General features: G+C 36.0%; 3 protein-coding genes across 6 annotated transcripts; 1 reads left to right on the forward strand and 2 right to left on the reverse strand.

Moving 5' to 3' along the window:
* Positions 1-818: 818 nt before the first annotated feature.
* On the forward strand, positions 819-6,337 carry LOC126680880 (cellulose synthase A catalytic subunit 7 [UDP-forming]). Its single transcript, XM_050376145.2, has 13 exons — positions 819-979; positions 1,163-1,358; positions 1,472-1,674; positions 1,744-1,837; positions 2,269-2,380; positions 2,642-2,908; positions 3,362-3,707; positions 3,794-4,057; positions 4,149-4,361; positions 4,454-4,661; positions 4,771-4,964; positions 5,039-5,392; positions 5,526-6,337. Exons 1-13 carry the CDS (start codon positions 905-907, stop codon positions 6,105-6,107), a joined length of 3,108 nt encoding a protein of 1,035 aa, XP_050232102.1. The 5' UTR covers positions 819-904; the 3' UTR covers positions 6,108-6,337.
* LOC126680888 (pentatricopeptide repeat-containing protein At4g30700) lies at positions 3,113-9,398 on the reverse strand. The gene is made up of 5 exons (XM_050376158.2): positions 6,826-9,398; positions 6,552-6,608; positions 4,431-6,075; positions 3,722-4,013; positions 3,113-3,592 (listed from the first exon to the last, which is right to left on the reverse strand). Exon 1 carries the CDS (start codon positions 9,185-9,187, stop codon positions 6,848-6,850), a length of 2,340 nt encoding a protein of 779 aa, XP_050232115.1. The 5' UTR covers positions 9,188-9,398; the 3' UTR covers positions 3,113-3,592; positions 3,722-4,013; positions 4,431-6,075; positions 6,552-6,608; positions 6,826-6,847.
* An 878-nt stretch (positions 9,399-10,276) lies between these two features.
* LOC126657749 (AUGMIN subunit 8-like) lies at positions 10,277-19,210 on the reverse strand. Of its 4 annotated transcripts, none has more exons than XM_050352525.2 (7): positions 18,857-19,210; positions 16,020-17,478; positions 15,275-15,394; positions 13,225-13,341; positions 13,052-13,141; positions 12,241-12,348; positions 10,277-10,481 (listed from the first exon to the last, which is right to left on the reverse strand). In XM_050352525.2, exons 2-7 carry the CDS (start codon positions 17,334-17,336, stop codon positions 10,386-10,388), a joined length of 1,848 nt encoding a protein of 615 aa, XP_050208482.1. In that variant the 5' UTR covers positions 17,337-17,478; positions 18,857-19,210; the 3' UTR covers positions 10,277-10,385. The 4 variants fall into 4 exon arrangements, with proteins under 4 accessions (XP_050208482.1, XP_055960317.1, XP_050208474.1 ...); XM_056104342.1 differs by lacking the exon at positions 18,857-19,210 and adding an exon at positions 18,312-18,487; XM_050352517.2 differs by lacking the exon at positions 18,857-19,210 and adding an exon at positions 17,597-18,160.
* Positions 19,211-19,880: the final 670 nt, after the last annotated feature.

The raw sequence follows: 19,880 nt of genomic DNA on the forward strand, positions 1-19,880 counted from the left end.
AAGTTTATTTAATTTTATTGGTCTGTCATTTCAAATTACCATCTTCACTCACAATCATCATTTTGTTTCATAATAATTTTAAGATTTAATCATCCAAAAATATCACATTTTTTCAATGTTTTTTTATTTATAACACCATTTTTTTAAATCTATAATTTAACCAATTTTTCAATTTTTCGTTTCGATTACAAGCATTTGTTTAAATTGGAGTTTGAAAAAAGTTCAAATATATCTTTCATATTACTTCATATTTGAAAATTTTATGATAAAAATGCAAATATAGCAATATGAAGCAATTTAAATGTTGTATTTGAACTTTTTTTCCACTCTAATTTGAACAAATGGATACAATTGAAACTGAAAAATTAAAAAATAAACCAAAATCGAGAATTTTGAAAGGTGGGCTATAAACGAAAAAAATCGAAAAGCTAGCGTATTTTTGGATGATTAAGCTTAATTTTACTCAACGATTGCTTTTCAAAATGTGATTACGATATTAATGAGAAAGAAAGTGAAAAATAAAGCATATCAATTTATGTGCGTATACTTTGAATGCATAGTTAAAAATTTGTACATCAATATAACAAATGATAGAAATGCATTATTTAATTTTTGATGTTGCTATAAAAATATATAGGGGTCTTAATATTTAATTGTAGTATTGGATACAAAAATTGAGGAGGTGGCGACTAAAAAAGGTAGTTGAAAAATAGAAGAAAGCTTAGCTTAGCTTAGCTTGAGAGCAATGGCGACTCTGCAACTAACTGCCCACACCTTCCTTAACTGGACACATTAGGTGAGAGACTTCAGATATCTCAGCTTCTTTTCCTTCCATTAAATAAAAACAAACACTCTCTTCACGGCCTACATATCCCTCACTCACTTCCTTTCTTTTCATTCACCAATGGAAGCCAGCGCGGGACTTGTCGCCGGTTCTCACAACCGCAACGAGCTTGTTGTCATTCATGGCCACGAAGAGGTATTTCAAACAAAACCCGATACGTTGTACGTAAAGTTCTCGAGTTTTCAAAAATGTTTCTTAAAATACTTATGAAACTTTGTAGTTTTATAGTGAAGGATTACAGTGTTTGAGCATTTCTCGTTTTGGTATTTTCATATGCATGAAACCGAGTTGTATTAACTGTTGTGATGTAACTTGCAGCACAAGCCACTAAAGAACTTGGATGGTCAAGTGTGTGAGATATGTGGGGATGAAATAGGAGTAACAGTGGATGGAGATTTATTTGTAGGATGCAATGAGTGTGGTTTTCCAGTTTGCAGGCCTTGTTATGAGTATGAAAGACGAGAAGGCACTCAAGTTTGCCCTCAATGCAAAACTCGATACAAGCGTCTTAAGGGTACTCGATAATTCATTCATAAAATAACAATTAACGACGGATCACAAATAAATTTATATATTTCAATCATATTGAATTTGCATATGAGCGGGTTTGATTGTGTTTGTGGTCAGGGAGCGCGAGGGTGGAAGGAGATGAAGATGAAGAGGATATAGATGACATAGAACACGAGTTCAATATTGAAGATGAAAAAGATAAAACCAAACATCTTACAGAAGCACTGCTTTATGGGAAGATGACTTATGGAAGAGGTCGTGATGACGAAGATATTAATACTCAAATCCCACCGGTTATATCCGGTGGTAGATCCAGACAAGTAAGCGAAATCTATATATACGCGAGTTTTATTTATTTGATCCGTTATTAATTATAAAAATATGCACAGGTGAGTGGAGAGTTTCCTGTTGGAGCTTATGGTGATCAAATGTTGGCATCTTCACTTCACAAAAGAGTGCATCCATATCCAGATTATGAACCTGGTATCTACATATCTATATGCCTTTCTCCAAAAGTTTACAATTTTTTCTGCTTTCTTTCAAGATTCTAACATGTAATCTAATCCCGTTCGCTTCCCATGCTTTCGCACCCCAGCGTCTTTGTAACGTCTGGGTTCGACTGGTTTATTTAACTTTAATAACCAACATATTAGTTCAAAATGGTTAATCCTTAATTTAGTAGTTGAATTCTGAATAAGTATAAATCACTTAAATTACCCCCCGCTTGTCATTTAAGCCTGGATCAACACAATAGCATCTGAGTCGGCTCTGATAACACCATTTAAGCCACCCTTGCTTCTACTTCAGGCTCGGCTCAGCATAATAGCACTTGAGCCGGCTCGGTTCTAGTACCGTCTAACAGCCGAATCCAATTGGCCCCAGATTCTAACATGTAAAAATTGTACATGAAACAGGAAGTGAAAGATGGGATGAAAAGAAAGAGGGAGGGTGGAAAGACAGGATGGAGGACTGGAAACTGCAACAGGGCAATTTGGGACCTGAAGATGATGATCCTGATTCTGCCATGTGAGTGACCTTTTCTTTCTTATCAGTGTCTTAGGGTTTGCTATGAAATGTAGGGATATGCAAAAACTGAAGCAAATTGAATAACTGAACCAAGTTGACAAATTTAGTTCAGTTCAATTTGATATTTAAAATTGTTTAGTTTTTTGGTTCAGTTTAGTTTTGAATATACTTAAGTTTTAATGCAAACCGAACAGACTAGTTTGAACCAAATTCACACCCCTAATGAAATGTGTTTCATAATGCTAAAACTGTATGGTGCAGGATGGATGAGACAAGGCAGCCATTATCAAGAAAAGTACCAATTGCTTCAAGCAAGATCAATCCTTATAGAATGATCATTGTGGCTCGCCTTTTCATTTTGGCATTTTTCCTTCGCTATAGGCTTATGAACCCTGTTCATGATGCCATTGGCCTCTGGCTAACTTCTGTCACTTGTGAAATTTGGTTTGCTATATCATGGATTCTTGATCAGTTCCCCAAGTGGCTACCAATTGACCGCGAAACCTATCTTGATCGCCTTTCTCTCAGGTATATATACCTCCTAAATTTACAAATGCAACTGTCTAACTCTATGAGTGTAGCTCAATTGGGGTTTGAGTCGTCTCTAAGATTAATGGTGTGCACTTTGTTTGAACCAAATTCAATTAAATAAAACCAAACTAATCAGTTTGGTTAAAAAGATTCAGTTTCGTTTGTACCAAAACTTAAATGCAACTTTTTACTTCAAAATCGTACCAAAACAAAAAACTGAAATATGTTTATAATGTCAAACCGCATTGAAACAAGCTTGTCAGTTTGATTCGTTATTCGGTGTAGTTCACAAATGCAAAAACCCCTATCTGAGATCGTAAGGGGTTCAAATTTCATCTCCAGCCAAAATCAATTAAACAAACAAAACATAGGTGTCGAAAGGAACAAGTCTAGCAATGTCAATGTTATCAAGCTAAGGTAGAATTCATACCGATAAATTTTGTAATGCAGATATGAGAGGGAAGGTGAGCCAAACATGCTAGCTCCTGTTGATTTTTTTGTCAGTACTGTGGATCCCATGAAGGAACCTCCTCTTGTTACTGCAAACACAATGTTGTCAATCTTAGCTGTAGATTACCCAGTTGAGAAGATCTCATGCTACCTATCTGATGATGGTGGTTCCATGTGCACCTTTGAAACCATGTCTGAAACTGCTGAATTTGCTCGAAAGTGGGTTCCATTCTGCAAGAAATTTAACATAGAGCCTCGAGCGCCTGAGATGTACTTCGCTTTAAAGGTGGATTATCTCAAGGACAAAGTGCAGCCTACATTTGTTAAAGAACGAAGAGCTATGAAGGTTTGTGATATTACCTGTCTAGATAAGTAGATGAATCAAGAAGAGCTGATTTTGTTGATGTATAATGATACTGTTGCCTTTGACAGAGAGAATATGAAGAATTCAAGGTGAGGATCAATGCCATTGTGGCGAAAGCACAGAAGGTTCCTCCAGAGGGATGGATAATGCAAGATGGCACTCCATGGCCTGGAAACAATACTAAGGATCACCCTGGTATGATTCAGGTGTTTCTCGGTCACAGTGGCGGTCATGATGTTGAAGGAAATGAGCTCCCTCGCCTTGTTTACGTGTCTCGTGAGAAGAGGCCTGGATTTACACATCATAAGAAAGCCGGTGCCATGAATGCTCTGGTAAATTTAACAAAATAATCCACATATCACTGTATTTCAACTTTGCCAAACTGACTTTTTGATAACATATAAACTATTGGGCGATTTCCAGATTCGTGTCTCTGCAGTACTTACTAATGCTCCTTTCATGCTCAACTTGGATTGTGATCACTATGTAAACAACAGTAAGGCTGTCCGAGAAGCCATGTGTTTCTTGATGGATCCTCAGGTTGCAAAGAAAATTTGCTATGTACAGTTCCCTCAAAGATTCGATGGTATTGATAGAAATGATCGATATGCAAACAGAAACACTGTATTCTTTGATGTAAGCTGATATTTTGATATAAATACTCATTTATCCTGTAAATTTTATGCAAAGGAGGAAATCATGTACCGTTTCTTGTTCTGTTGCTGCAGATTAATATGAAAGGTCTAGATGGAATTCAGGGTCCAGTGTATGTCGGCACAGGATGTGTTTTCAGGAGGCAAGCATTGTATGGATATTTACCTCCAAAGGGCCCCAAACGCCCAAAGATGGTAACGTGTGACTGCTGCCCATGTTTCGGACGCCGCAAAAAGAAGCATGCTAAGCAAGGAGCAAATGGAGAAATTGCAAACCTTGGAGGTTGTCAACATCCATAGCCACTACCATCTTTTGTACTTGTAATTTGTAAATTGCCTCTCACATTTTCCTTTTTGTCCGGTAATCCTGATCCATTTATCTTCCTCTGCAGGAGATGATGACAGAGAGATTTTAATGTCTCAGTTGAACTTTGAGAAGAAATTCGGACAGTCAGCAATTTTTGTGACTTCAACTTTAATGGAAGATGGAGGTGTTCCTCCTTCCTCAAGCCCTGCAGCTCTGCTTAAAGAAGCCATCCATGTGATCAGTTGTGGCTACGAGGACAAAACCGAATGGGGACTTGAGGTACTAAAAGGCCCATTTTTCTTTGTTTCAGGTAATAATGTGATCATCTGAATAACAATTCTTTGCCTGTGCAGCTGGGCTGGATTTATGGTTCAATTACAGAGGATATCCTTACGGGTTTCAAGATGCATTGCCGTGGATGGAGGTCCATCTACTGCATGCCAAAGAGACCTGCATTCAAGGGTTCAGCTCCCATCAATCTGTCAGATCGGCTCAACCAAGTGCTTCGGTGGGCTCTTGGTTCTGTCGAGATCTTCTTTAGTCGTCATAGCCCTTGCTGGTATGGCTACAAAGAAGGAAAGCTCAAGTGGCTTGAGCGATTATCATATATCAACACAACTGTGTATCCTTTCACCTCTATACCACTTCTTGCCTATTGTACCCTTCCTGCCATCTGCTTGCTCACTGACAAATTCATCATGCCAGAGGTAAATATATACACCATTGCTCTTCGCTCTACATAATCGTAACAACACACTGCACTCGCATAACACATGAGATTCCTGACAAATGTTAGTATCTTTGTTGCTTAACCCGCTTCTGATTTTGTTTACAATCCAGATAAGCACCTTTGCAAGTCTATTCTTCATTGCTTTATTCATATCAATTTTCGCAACCGGTATTCTTGAGCTAAGATGGAGTGGAGTGAGCATTGAAGAATGGTGGAGAAATGAGCAGTTCTGGGTCATTGGTGGCATCTCAGCTCACCTGTTCGCTGTCGTGCAAGGTCTTTTGAAAGTTTTAGCTGGTATTGACACAAACTTCACAGTCACTTCCAAGGCAATGGATGATGAGGAATTCGGTGAACTATACGCATTTAAATGGACGACCCTTCTGATACCTCCAACGACCATCTTAATCATAAACCTTGTGGGAGTCGTCGCTGGAATATCCGATGCTATAAACAATGGATACCAATCATGGGGACCTTTGTTTGGGAAGCTCTTCTTTGCCTTCTGGGTGATTGTCCATCTTTACCCATTCCTAAAAGGTCTAATGGGACGGCAAAACAGGACACCAACCATTGTTGTTATTTGGTCAATTCTCTTGGCTTCAATCTTTTCCTTGCTTTGGGTTCGAATTGATCCATTTGTCATGAAAACCAAGGGACCTGACACCAAGCAATGTGGACTCAACTGCTGAGAAGTTTGTGTATTTTATCTTCTTTGATATGTGCATCTCTGACAGATACATGTACATTCTTGCTGTAAAAGTATCATATATGATGCATGGACCGACAAAAATGAAGATGCGCAAGAAATAAAGCTAGAGAGTGAAATGTTTTGAGTTGCAATTTGTAATGAGCCAATTTTTGTAAGAGAAGTGAAAGATTTGATTCTCACTTAAATTAGAGTGAAAGATTTGATTCTCAAGTTTTCAGAATTCCATTTAAAATTTGATTCTCAAGTTTGCAGAATTTCATTTAAAACATGATACATGGATTACATACAGAGAAAAATCCCTATACTGTATTTTATATCAGCGTAAAAATAAGAAAATTAAATTAATTTGACTTATTTTTCTTTTGATAGAAAAATTGACAATTATTTCAACAAGAAGATTGCGATCAAAATGCCAAAAAATTACCTCATAATTATTCCAGCTAGATGAGCTCGAGTCTTCATGATTTCCAACCAATTAAATCTGAATATATAGGCAAGAAACAGAAAATGAGTTTATCATTGGATCCAATGAAGATCTTCGGCTTGTTGTAAGTGATTCTTACTCTTCTATCAAGCTGTTAACCTTACAGCACAGCTAGTTCAAAACATTTAAAGAATGTCTTTGGAATTTATTTATTATTGTGGATGGTAATGTCGATATTCTTGTAAAATGGGTGAATTGTTCCAGACTCACATACCTTGGTCTTGATAGCAATTCTGTTACCAATAATCTCCGCAAGAACACACGCCATCCTTGAAATGATGGAACCTATTGGCATCTCTGACCACAATAACCCTCCCTGTGATCTTAGATATAAACTTGGTTGCAGTATGACAATCTAAACAAACACGGAGATTCTTAATAATCCTGATCTCAGTTCCAGGTTCAGTAGAAATAAGACCAAAGGCAATGGCTAACTTCTCGCTGTGGACCTTCATCATTTGTTCCTTCTCTTCCACCTCTACATCATGCAAAGCAGTGTCAGTCTCTGTCTGAAAACCAGCCTCCTTCATCTTTCCAGTCAATCTCTCTAGCTCTGCATAGATTGCTGTTGATTGTGAGTGAGACCAGTCACCAGAAGTGAAAACATGTGGGACCTGGCCAACCTCAATTAATGTGCAGCCTGGAATCTTTGTCAGATTTCTACTTTTAGCAGTTTGTCTCACTGAAGCAGCTCGTGGATAGTTTCTCTCGGCAGAGTAAATATTTGACATCAAGACATAGTAACCCATGTTTTGTGGGTCCAAATCAAATAGTCTTTCAGAAGCCACACGAGCAAGGTTAGTGTCCTTATGAATCATGCAAGCGCCAAGCAATGCACCCCATACAGGAGGACCTGGATCAATTGGCATTCCCTGGATAAATGCCAAAGCACCTTGCAATTGTCCAGCTCGACCAAGGATGTCAACCATGCATGCATAATGTTCAGCTAAGGGTTCAAACCCATAATTATGAACCATGATATGAAAAATTTCATCTCCTTCTCTTACTAAACCTGCATGACTGCACGCATATAATACAGAAAGAAAAGTGACTCTAGTTGGTGGAATGCCAGAATTCAGCATCTCATAGAAGAGTTTCAGAGCCTTATGTCCATGCCCATGAAGACCATATCCAGAAATCATGGCATTCCAAGTGACCTCATTCTTCTCCAGCATCGAATCAAATAACTGACGAGCCTCCAAAATGCTTCCGCACTTTGCATACATATCAATTAAAGCAGTTGTAACATATACATTGTGCTCAAAGTTCTTACTCTTAACTAAATCATGGATCCATTTTCCTAAACTCAAAGCTCCAAGTTGAGCACAAGCTGAAAGTACACTTGTAACAGTTACAGGATTTGGAGTGACATTAGACATCTGCATTTCCTGGAAAAGAGAAATTGCAATTTCTGTTAAACCATTTTGGGTATAACCCGATATCATGGCATTCCACGAAGCTAAAGTTTTCTCTGAAGATTCATCAAATAACTGACGTGCGAATTCCATTTCATTTAATCTACTATATACTGTAGTCAATGCTGTTGAAACAGAAGAATTTGAAACAACGCCAGATTTGATACTGAAACCATGAATGCAATTAGTAAGAAATAAATAACCAAAAGGGGAATATACAGGAATCAACCCCACAACTGTACTAGAATTAACCTTCTCTCCAGAACCAAGCCATTCTCTGAACAATCTCACTGTAGATTCCGTGTCACCATTGAAAGTAAAGCCAGAGAGCATAGCATTACAAGATATTAAATCTTTTCTACCGATATCTATAAACAACATCCTAGCTATCTCAATCTTTCCACATTTTGAATACAACGAAATCAAACCTGTAAGCAAAGAAGTATGAGAATGAAAACCAAGTTTAATAGCTAAGCATTGCATCCCCATACCTAAACCCAGCTCCTGCAATTCTGCTACAGCAGGCAACACGGCTATCACTGTAGTTGCATCCAACTGAGGCCCATTACCTGATACCATATCTCTGAAAATTCTGATAGAATCCTCATAACGAAAAACCCTTACTAACCCAGAAATCACCGTATTAAACAAAATAGTATCTCTCTCAGGAAATTTATCAAACACCTTCACTGCAATACCCTCGGAGCCAAGTTTAAAATACATATCGACAAGAGCTGACCCAATATGCAAATCTGAACTAAACCCATCAACAATAAGCTTCCCGTGCAATAAGAATCCAATCTTCGCATCCCCGAATTTAGTAGCGGCTGAAATAGCAAAAGCATAAGTAAACTTATCAGGATAAAGACGAGTACGTTTTGTCAAATGGGTAAAGAGCGAAACGGCGGATAAAGGAGAGTTGTTGTGAGATAAGCCCTTAATGAGGACGTTAAAGAGGAAAATGTCTGGTTTTGGAATGGTAAAGAAGAGAGCACGAGCGTGGCGAGCGGAGTTAAAATGGAAGAGCTTGTGGGTGAGTTTTGTGGCGACTGCGATGTCGTTTTGGAGACCGTGGAGAAGGAGGTGGGCGTGGAGCTGAGTCAAGTGTGAAAGAGTGGCGCAGTTGTTGAGGAGATTAAGGAACAAGTAGCGGTTTGCCATTATGGTTTAAGGACATTTGCTGATGTTTTTTGTGGTTGTTTTAAAAGAATGTTGAAAATGGCGGGAAGGATAGGGCTTTTACCGTTATTTCCGTTAGTTTGAGATAAATCCACTATTTCATTTCTATGCTTCCTCGGAAATTATGGATGCCAACTAAGACCGAGTAGTTTACTATCAATTTCTTCTTATTAAATTTACGTTTTCGATTAACTCAGATCAAAATTGACGTAGGAGCCCGACTCCTATGCTTGGCTACTGTCACGTGTATATTGCCATTCAAATCAAACCAAAATAAGCAAAACTCATCAAATACTAAAATTTGAAGGGTGCTCTTCTAAATCAGAAGAAAAAACTCATCTTCTTTCAAACTTTTGGGATTTTGACGGGGATGAAGTGATTTTTATTTTTTTAATAATCCATATTTTCTATTCGTTCATGAATTTTTGTGTTTGTTCGAGCTTCAATTTTAAATTTTCACACGAATTGAAGCTTTTAATTATTGGTCCAGTGAAGTATGTTCATAAATGGAGCAAAATTGACGATGAAAGTTCTCTATTGTTTTACTCCGTCAAACTTTAATTATTTGAAATTCTACAATGTTGTTTTATTTTTTTGTCAAGGAGATCAAGTGTAAGATCTATATCTTAATAATCTACCTGTTAATTAGCAAGACCAAAGGTATAGAAAAGAAAAGAAAAAAAGTTATCATCCAGGGTGATAAAAAAATTGCCTCAATTCAGGATTATTCTCCAATGAAAATCGGAACAGTCAGCATTATAATCCAAAAACAGAGTTTAAGATGCGATTACATTTAGATTTTGTAATAATAATTATTGTAATTTTTTTATAATATAATTCTCTGTAATATAGTTGTCCTGAAAACAACTTATTTTCCGTAACTAATACACATGCACAAAAATTGTTAAACTACTGCATTCTTCCTTTTCCCACTCTTCTTTCTTTTAACCTGAAAAAAGCTCTACATAGAATTCCCATTTTCTTTTTCTTTTTTACTTCTCATTTACGCGATACAAAAAAATTATACGTAGAAACCGTGGAGCCAATAGCTAACTATAAAAAAAACTAGAAAAAACAAAAAAATAATAACTTAAAAAAGGTTAAAAATCAATTTACAATTTAGTGAGACCATTGAATTTATGTTTGCTGTAGTAGTCAAGGTTAGGCTTAGCAGAGAGGATCATGACCATTGAGAGCTTTTGGCGGCTAAGATGGATTGATTCTCAAGAACATGTTTAATTTGTATGAGATGGGTCATAATGCTGTACTCTTCCACCTGTTTCATGGCACCACATACCAATTACATTAATGCTTCAAATCAAAGTAAAAATGCTCATAAACAGACAAGAATATCTTTTTCAGTTGTGAAATCAAATTTGCTAGCAAGATGAAGTTATTTTTAAGCAATGATAAAGGCTAATCTAGGCCAGCAAATCTGATAGTGGACATTTCATATTACCACATGCACAAGCAATGGTCTTGCAATGAGACAAGAGAAAGGAAATTATTGAAAGCATATCCGGATAATGAAGTGGGGGGTGTACATTCGGTTCAAACCAAACCGAACTGAATTGAATAAATTTTTTGATTTATTTCTAAATCAAACCAAAATGAGCCAGTTGATTCGGTTTGTTTTTCGCTTTGGATTGCACCAAAAATGAACCGAAATTTTTCACTCTCAAAACAGAACCACGCAAGTTGATCGGTTTGGTTTTCACCAAAAGAACAGGAACTTTTTCACTCACAAAACCAAACTGTCCAAAAAACTAAAAAAAAACTTATAATTTCAAACCGAATGGGATCGAATTTTTCAGTTCAGTTCGATTGTTAATTTAGGTTCAATATCTTAAATGAAGCAAGCAATTTAACAGCCTGTATTAATTGACCCCATCTACTTGAATGTCCAACCACACAAAGGTAGCACTGCCATTCCGGAATTATTGAAATGATGAAGCTCAACCATTTAAGACCTACTGCATTTGATCTTCCTACGGCAAACATACTCCACAAGTACCGCTGATTAATTCGCTACACAAATTCAGCCTTGCAGTTAAAAGAGGGCAAGGCTACTTTCTAGACCAACAGACTTGACCCACTAGCAGCAAAATGGCAAGCATTTTTGTAAGTTTGTCTAACTGCCACATCAGCTTTAACAGATGAGACATTCTTTTCAAAGCATTAATCAATTTTCTATCTGAACCATATAATTACGACCTACTTATGATAAACATTTATGTGGCAGGTTCAGAAATTATCATAGTTGTTTTGAGTACTTCCAAAAGATGTAGGACTACACAAATGTAAGGCAGATAATATTCCAAAGGCCCTACGATCGTGCAAGGAGGAAATCAAGGAAGAAAAAATGAGGCCCCTATCTTCAATCTCTTTCGATATTATACATGACAAAAAAACAGAAGCAAATCTTTTGGTGAATGCAAGGAAACAAAATTTGATGTTTCACTTTTCTCATGAAAAGCAAAATGATATTATTTCTCCTTCCAAAAATTAATACAAGCTTACACTGGGAAAGAGAAAAATTTATTAGATATATATATATATATATATATATATATACTTTGGTCCCAGCTAATTTAGAAATAGCAAATTAACCCGGAAAAAATCACATGTCAAGTTAAGAACAGTTTTTTAAAAAAATTTAAAATAGTTTTGAACAGAACAGCCTACATTTTCATTGAAGAGTATCGTATGCCTAAACTAAAAAAGAATGCCTCAAATGACATAAGTTGGCTCGACTAAAAACTATATTTACTGTGACATTCAGCTTGATAATTTTAGTTTTTAACATTAATAGCATTGATTTGATGTCCTATCTAAATGTAATTTTCAGGATTGATTCTCACGTAAAATCTTAAAAGTTAGGAATTTGTATAATGCTAATGCACATCGTGGAAGTATCTAATCATGAGAGCATAAGTGCACAGCTCTGTAACCATTTCTATTTTGACCACAAGCATGAGAATAAAGTTTAGCAAGCATGAGAATAAAGTTAACCAACAGCGCATCACAATTCTCACCTGCAAAGCAGCTGTTGAAGCCAAAAGAGCTTCACATTCATCGAGCATAGCTTTCTCTTGCGCGGCTAAAACAGCAAGCTCGGAAACCAAACCATTCACTCCCTCCACCTGCATCGCACAAGTTAAAAACAAAAGTCAAGCAGCAGATGTGCAATTAGTTATTAGCAACTACAATCGACAGCTTGTCTAAATCTCGAGCTTTACTTCTGTAATAAGAATTCTAAAAAAGGTATATCTTGTACTCTTTATGCATTTTCACATAAAAAAGCACTAGATACCAAAAAAACATCATAAAGTAATATTTGCGCTTCACAAACTCTCGATTCTAAATTTATCCAACTGTAGAAAATGGATTCAATAGACACCAGTCTACAGATCCATCAAAACATTATGAGTTACTGAATATTCTCAAAAAAACACCAGTGAAATCTATTGGAAACAGATTTCCAGCATCATAGATTCATAGATATACCTCAAGTTAGAGTTTTTCTGAAAATGCACCTTCTTGTAAAAGACTTTTAACTTAGTTTAGTTATAGTCGACATAACAACTAAAGATCTAACAACATATGCATTGTTTAAATGCCACATGGACGACACACTAGATGAAGTAGCAACAAAAAATAGAAGCGATGAAAGTTAATTCTAAACCAAAACAGAATAATTGTATCATGGAAAAAAATGAGGTACTCATAATGACAAAACAAAAAATTAGCTCATAAGAGAATAGAGCAAACAGAATTCACTAACATGCTCTATACTTAATTGCAAAATGTCAGATAAAAATAAAGAGAGAGAAGATATGTTCTAACCTTTGAGAGTAAAGAACATATGGATGATCCCATTGTCTGCATGACGTCAACTGCTGAGCAAATGACATCCTTCAAAGAGTCTGTATCTGCCTGAAAAAATGTACAACTGAAATAAGATGCGAAAATTTTGCCTCTTCAGAAAGTTCCAGTGCTCTCTTTATACCGAAATATACCATTGCCCCTTCCGTTACAGGAAGACGAAGAGTGGTTGCCTCCAAATCTTCCACAGCCCCAGATAAAGAGGTTAAATGATCCCTTTCAAGTAAAGCCCAATCATCTAGGTAGGCCATCTGAATCAATCATTAAAGCAATTGAATCAGCATAACTATGACCTGAGACAACAAATGACGAATGGTAAAGTTTAATCAAAATAATCATTGTTGGTAGACTAGATACGAGAAATATCCTTAGTACAGAAATCTTCTTATGTACAGATTTCTTTTCTATAATTTGAACAGCATTCAGAACATTGTTAGCAATTTCATCCTGTAATTTGGACAGCTAAGGTTAAGCAACTTTCATGATCCTGGATGTACAACCAGTTTAGGGCCTGGCTCAACTAAAAAGTCAATTTTATTGAATATTGGTATTTTGTTTACACTCCGCAAGCTTTAGGCGGTGACCACAAATCTGCTTCATGACACTTATTTCTTTATGTTGTATAACTATGGTAGTCTAGGAGTGTGGAATGAAATACATTTGATCCAGAAGAAAGATGCAGAAAATGAAGGGTGGTGTAGCATATTTATAGAAGAGACCAACTACTGTAAAATGTTTTGGTAACTGAATTTCATCCTTCCTACAGTTGTAGAAAAGAAGAAACACATGCAACAGATCAAATCTCCCCCAAAACCCTTGGCTACTTTTAATATATTTAATTATCCTGCATATTGAAGATTAACTTCCTTAGCTTTTCGTTTAAAGAATTTAGCCCCATCTAGGCCTATATCCATAAAAGGAATCGTGAAGCCCATTCTCCATACATTCATTTATATCATTTGCTTTTGCTTGCGTTTTCTTTGCATCATTTACTAAATGCGCTTTTCACTTTCCAATGGTTGCTGTCATTTTTTCCAAAGACTTTAATTCACACAGTCAATGCATCTATAGTGACTTTACCACATAATAACCAATTAATTATCAATTGCACTTTGCACAACTGATTGATGTTACTTGAATGAATGATAATTACTTCCCAATTTCTCGCCCCATCCCCAAACTAAATAGATTTGCAGAAACAAGAGGACAAGAGACTCAAGTACATAAATGTTTAGGTGAACTAACATAATTATGTAACAAAAGAAACAATCTTAGCTGCTATCAGGATTTTTTTTAAGAAAGAATTACTTTAAACCTCTGAAGTTTGGCATATTATACTCGTCGATCCCTGACATTTTAAAAATCTATTAATATTTGTGGATATTATATAGAACATCATTCTGTAAGTCAACCATTAGTTAAAAATTAAAATACTGCAATAATACCTTAAGATTTGATATATTACACTAATCGATCATTTCATTTTGACATACAATGAACGTTACCACCACCTATCTTCTATAAAAAATGTAGATCTCCAAATTTGACATGATAAAAAATTAAATAAATAATAGAGAAAAAAACTCTAAGCTACCTTGCAAATTTTACAGTAAAAAAAAATTAATAATGATGAGTTTATATATCAGTGACATTAATAAGTTTATAAAGTAATTATCAAAAAAAAAAGTTTATAAAGTTTTAGAAAAAAATAATAAGTATGAGAACGATTATAATACAGAGAATGTAAAGTGATGAGAAAAAATTAAAAAAAAAAGTTATTTTATTTTGATAAAAAAAATAAAAAGATGAAAAAAAGGAGATATAAATAAAAAGATAGATATATCATATGGATTTATAGTTTATGTATTTTTTTATGAAATGATGCTTTAATATATTTTTTAAATAAAGGATTGATTGGTGTAATATGATAAATCTCAAGATTTACCGTTATTATTTCAACATAAAATTATCAAAAACTAACCGAGGAAGCTTTTAGTACTAACAGAAATATAATTGACGGATATTTTAATATATATTTTTTAAATGTCAGAAATCAACTAGTATAATATGTTAAACCTCACGGAAGTTTATGGTAATTACCTCAAATTTCAATTATTGACGAACTAATGAAAAACTTATATTTCATGCCAATGCACTAGTGCCAGGATAAAGAAGAGACATTACTTGATGATTTAAAATAGCACTCAGTTTAAGCTCTAGCTTCATCCGCTCGAGACTGATCCTCTTCCTAATTACTGAATCCCACAATGCTAAAGTACCATTCCAAACATTACAGAGAGTTTTCTGCACAATAAAAAATGGTTCTATGAAATTTAAATTGTTATAGAAGGAAAATTTTATTTCGGCAGTGTTAATAACCAAAGTTTTAAAGTTCAGCAATACAAAGGAGATCATTGGAAAGTTAGGATTAAATGCATAATAATAAGTGAAAAATGATTTATTCAAACCATATCAGTGGTGTGTTAATGTTTGGTTCATGGAATAGGTGCGGAATGGAATAGCTATTCCGTATAGAATGGCAATTCTTTGCTTTGGTTCATAGAATAGGTATTCCAAAGAATTGCTATTCCATGATTTTGTGGAATAAACACTCCTCTCAAAAACTAAAGAATGGTTATTCCATTCCTTATGGAATAACTATTCCATTCCATGCTATTCTATTCCATGAACCAAACATGGCCTTACTTCTGTATCAAGAATGGCGCTTCCCTTCTTTTTTTAAGTATTAACAATTGAATAGTGTATGAAAGAAGGTGATTTCTCCACATTGCATTTTATGTGTGTGTGTGTATAAAGAAGATGATAGATTAGGCCCACAGAATCATGCAAGTAACAAAAAAATCAAAAGAGACGCATGTGAAGAAGATTAGAAGGCCTACATTTTACATGGACATGCATTATATCGTACCTCTGCACTCTTTTTCTGAATGTAAAGAACAGCTTCTGCCCTGGCATTAGTAAATCGCCACTGCAAATATCTATTGTATAAAAGGCGAATCTGACGAGCATCTTCAATATAGTTTCCACCTTTTTTCCCTTTCTTAAAATCCACTATATAACTAAGAACAGAAGTAGAACTACTAGATTGGCTGGAAATACTTGATGGCCTTGTCCGAGATGGGCTGACCCCTCTAGAAGGAGGAGTGGATGGCCTTGCCCCTCTAGAAGGAGGAGTCGATGGCCTTGCATTAGCTGGACCGAAACCTCGACTAACAGAGGTTCCACTTGGCGACGGAGGGCGCAACCCAGGGCTAGGCAAGGACTGGGTTCTAACTGCCGGAATTAATAAAGACCTTCTCTCTGATAAACTTGTTTCAGCGAGCTTCTGAGATCTGGATACCTGCAGTGAATTATCATCCGTAGAACTTGTTCGAGACCCTCTCAATCCAACATCTTCTAGGCATGATAATCTTGCAGCATCACTAGCTGATTTCTGCAAGGTTTTAATGCTACCTCCAGGCACAGACAATCGTCTAAGTGAAGATAAACCAATTCCAACAGGTGTAGATACAGATTTTACAGTCTTATCAGTGTGATCCACACTTCTATTCATTGAATTGGAAGACACTCTTCCACCAATCCTACTAGGCCACCTATGCTGATCAATCAATCTAGAATGTGAACCATCCACGGGTTTTGCATTCTCTGATTGATCCTGTACATTCTTCCCTTTAAGAGGACTCCTCTTTCTCTCTGGTGTAGGCTTTCTTGAACCAGCAGGTGCTTCAGCCTGCCTATGAGCCCCATTTGAAGATGGTCGCAAGGTGCGATCAGAGGAGATGCTACTAACTGGTTTTTCCTTCTTGCCGATCGGAACAGAAATACTATCCGACTGAAAGGAAACACTAAGACTTCTCATTGTAGACGGCCATAAACTCTCTGGTAAACGGCTTCCCGTACTTAGCCTTCTAGATGGCAACTCAACAGATGAGTCCTGAACTGGTGTAGAAGGGCTTAGGGGTGAAGGTGGGGTTGATGGACGCCTCCTCTCAGCTGAATTGGGTCTCTTAGGAAGCACTTGGGATGCCGTAGGCACTGTTCTTGATTGGTTTGGTGATTGGCTACGCCTAAGAGCAGAGGGTGCTGGTGATTTGTATCTAGAACTAATTTCCCTCGTCCGAGGGCGACGGGTGGTGGCTGGGGCATTATTGTCCCTTGCAGCTGGAACCAAGGGAAGTCTTGGGGTATCCACAGCTTTATGCTTCTCTGATTCACATACATCCATCAAACAGTGTCCAAATTAGACCATATTGATGGATTTTTACACATTATTTAACCACATTTGACGGCTTAGCCTTTTACTTATTCCCACATTGAAGGGAATCAAACCAGCTGCTAAAAAAGAAGATACTTTTCCCAGCAATAATCTGCCACAAAATATAACCAAGAAAAAAGTAAGATTACAGGATGGAAAGAAGAAAGCAAAGAATAACAAATCAGCAAAAAGAAAAAGAGAACTGAAAAAAATGGAAAAAAAAAGATTACATCTTTGAAAAGACCCAGATCTGATAGATGATAAAACAGAGAATTACAACAATTAAATGCAAATGGGCAGTGAGTTGTCATCAAGAAAAACCCAAATCCAAGCAGATCAAACCATGACAGAAAGCTTAGGGAATAACAACATCAGGTTACAGATGGGGTCACATAGAGCTCTTCAAGAGTGCCACAAAGTGCATTAACAGTCATGATTAAGGTTGGTTTTTTTTAAAAGAATCAATGAAATGCTGAGTTATTCAAGGGTGACCCAGAAGAAATTGAGAAGACTGAAGACTAAACTACTGTTAAAAAAAATCAAGAGAGAGAGAGAGGGGTGTGTAGGATAAGAAAGGTTGGTTCTTTTTCTCTCACTTTATTTTTTGCTTTTCTAATTTTCCGTTTTGTCCCTCAGTCTCACGAGACCACCGTGGTCGGCTGGGCTGGCAATTGAAGTTCATTCAAAGTACACAAAACAACATAAACATACAATTGTTTCCATCTTCTGCTAGTTTTACTAACTCATAATAAAACTGCAAATTCCCATTAATGATAAAATAAAGAAGACTGTCACTAAAAACAAAAGGACAAATAAAAAAAAAGAAAGAACAGTTATTGAACATAAGCAAACAGCATCTGCAATTAATGAAAATATAGAAAGAAACAGTAAACTAAAGACCATAACAAATTCACTAAAACAGTTTCTTTCAACTGTGTCTTTCACCTGGGTTTTCTTTGTTTCGTCAACTGCTACTTCAATTTCAACAGATAAAAAGTTATTCAATAAATAAAATAAGAAGATTAGAGTTGCAAATTGGTGGTGTTAGGGAAATGGGAAAGAAACATGGAGGACCACGTGCAATCAAAGATCATTGTCCATCCCCATGAAAACTATAACAGTAAATAGTCAAAAACTTCACAAAAATTGAAAAATTAGTTGATTTTCAATATAATAGACGTAGCTGTACAGTATTTCAGAAACTAAAAATGACAAAATGAAACATTTTAAAAACCACAAAGGTTGAATTTTAACAAATTAAAGATTTTGTATTGTGTCTCTAGTTTTGAGGACACAATTCAGTGCTTATTGCTGAATAATACTATTACTATAGTACTATTTATGAAAAATCTATGTCTGTCCATTTCAGAAAATTGCAGAGAATCAGTTTTGATTAATTGAATTTAAATCTCTCTCACACACAGAAATGAATGTTAAAAAAACTAAAATAGTGCAGAGTTATAAATAAAATAAAAGGATAAATATCTAACCTTTTTTTGTTTGTTTATTTGAATCGAGAAAAACCCTAGATTAGAATCCTGATAAACAAACTGTAAGAAAAAGAAAAGGATGCAAACTTTGAATCGGAGAAAGAAAAGATTATATATTTGAGATTTCCTTTGACAAAAAAAGAAAAAAAGAAAGGTGGTGGACGCTGCCGGGAAAAGGGTCGTCGGACAGAGAGACAACGGTGGAGATCGGAGAAAAGAATTTTCTCGGAAAGAGAGAGAAATTAAGAGAATTTTTTAATTTTGGTTTTGAATAAAAACTTATTTTTAAGGGAACGGTTTTTCAGTTGAAGAGGGAGAGAGATGGACGTTATTTTCGCGCCACCTACTTCTCTCTCTTTCTTCCATTTGCTTTTTTACTGTTATAGCCTTATAGCCTTTTTTTGACATAGTATAGGATCTTTGTTTAATGGTTTAATTTCTTGGCCAAATGTTGCAAAAAGGTCAGATCTTTCACAAAAGTTCCACAAAAGTCCTGACCTTTCAATTTCGTCAATTTTGGCCAAAAATCGATTATTTTGTTTCAATTGTGTCCCAGGTTCAATTGGCACGCGATTTGGTCTACCTGGCGCCTACGTGTCATCCTGGCTGAAGACACATCATGTTATTCGATTTGCCATGTCATATGTGAACCGAACCGCCACTCAGATCCAACTCTTAGATTTCGATTCGATTTAACTTATTTTTTCAACCCATTTCACAAACAAAACTCTGCGTTTTGTTAAGACTATCATCTTCTTTATCTCAACCCCTCCATTCACAACCCAAAAAGGCCTTGATTTTTTCTCATTGAAGATGTCACAGACTGAAATGTCTCAAACAGCTACGTCTTCTGGTACATCCTCTCAAACGACAATGTCTCAAACGATTAAGATGGCGGAAACACAAATGAATGTTCGTCAAGAGTGGATTAATCTTCCTCCAACAACTGTGCCTGGAAGATGCAGCCATGGACGTTTGTATTGTTACACGTCGTGGACAAAATCAAATCCTGGCAGGAGATTCT

Source organism: Mercurialis annua, linkage group LG1-X, assembly GCF_937616625.2.
Source record: "Mercurialis annua linkage group LG1-X, ddMerAnnu1.2, whole genome shotgun sequence".
NCBI lineage: Eukaryota > Viridiplantae > Streptophyta > Magnoliopsida > Malpighiales > Euphorbiaceae > Mercurialis > Mercurialis annua.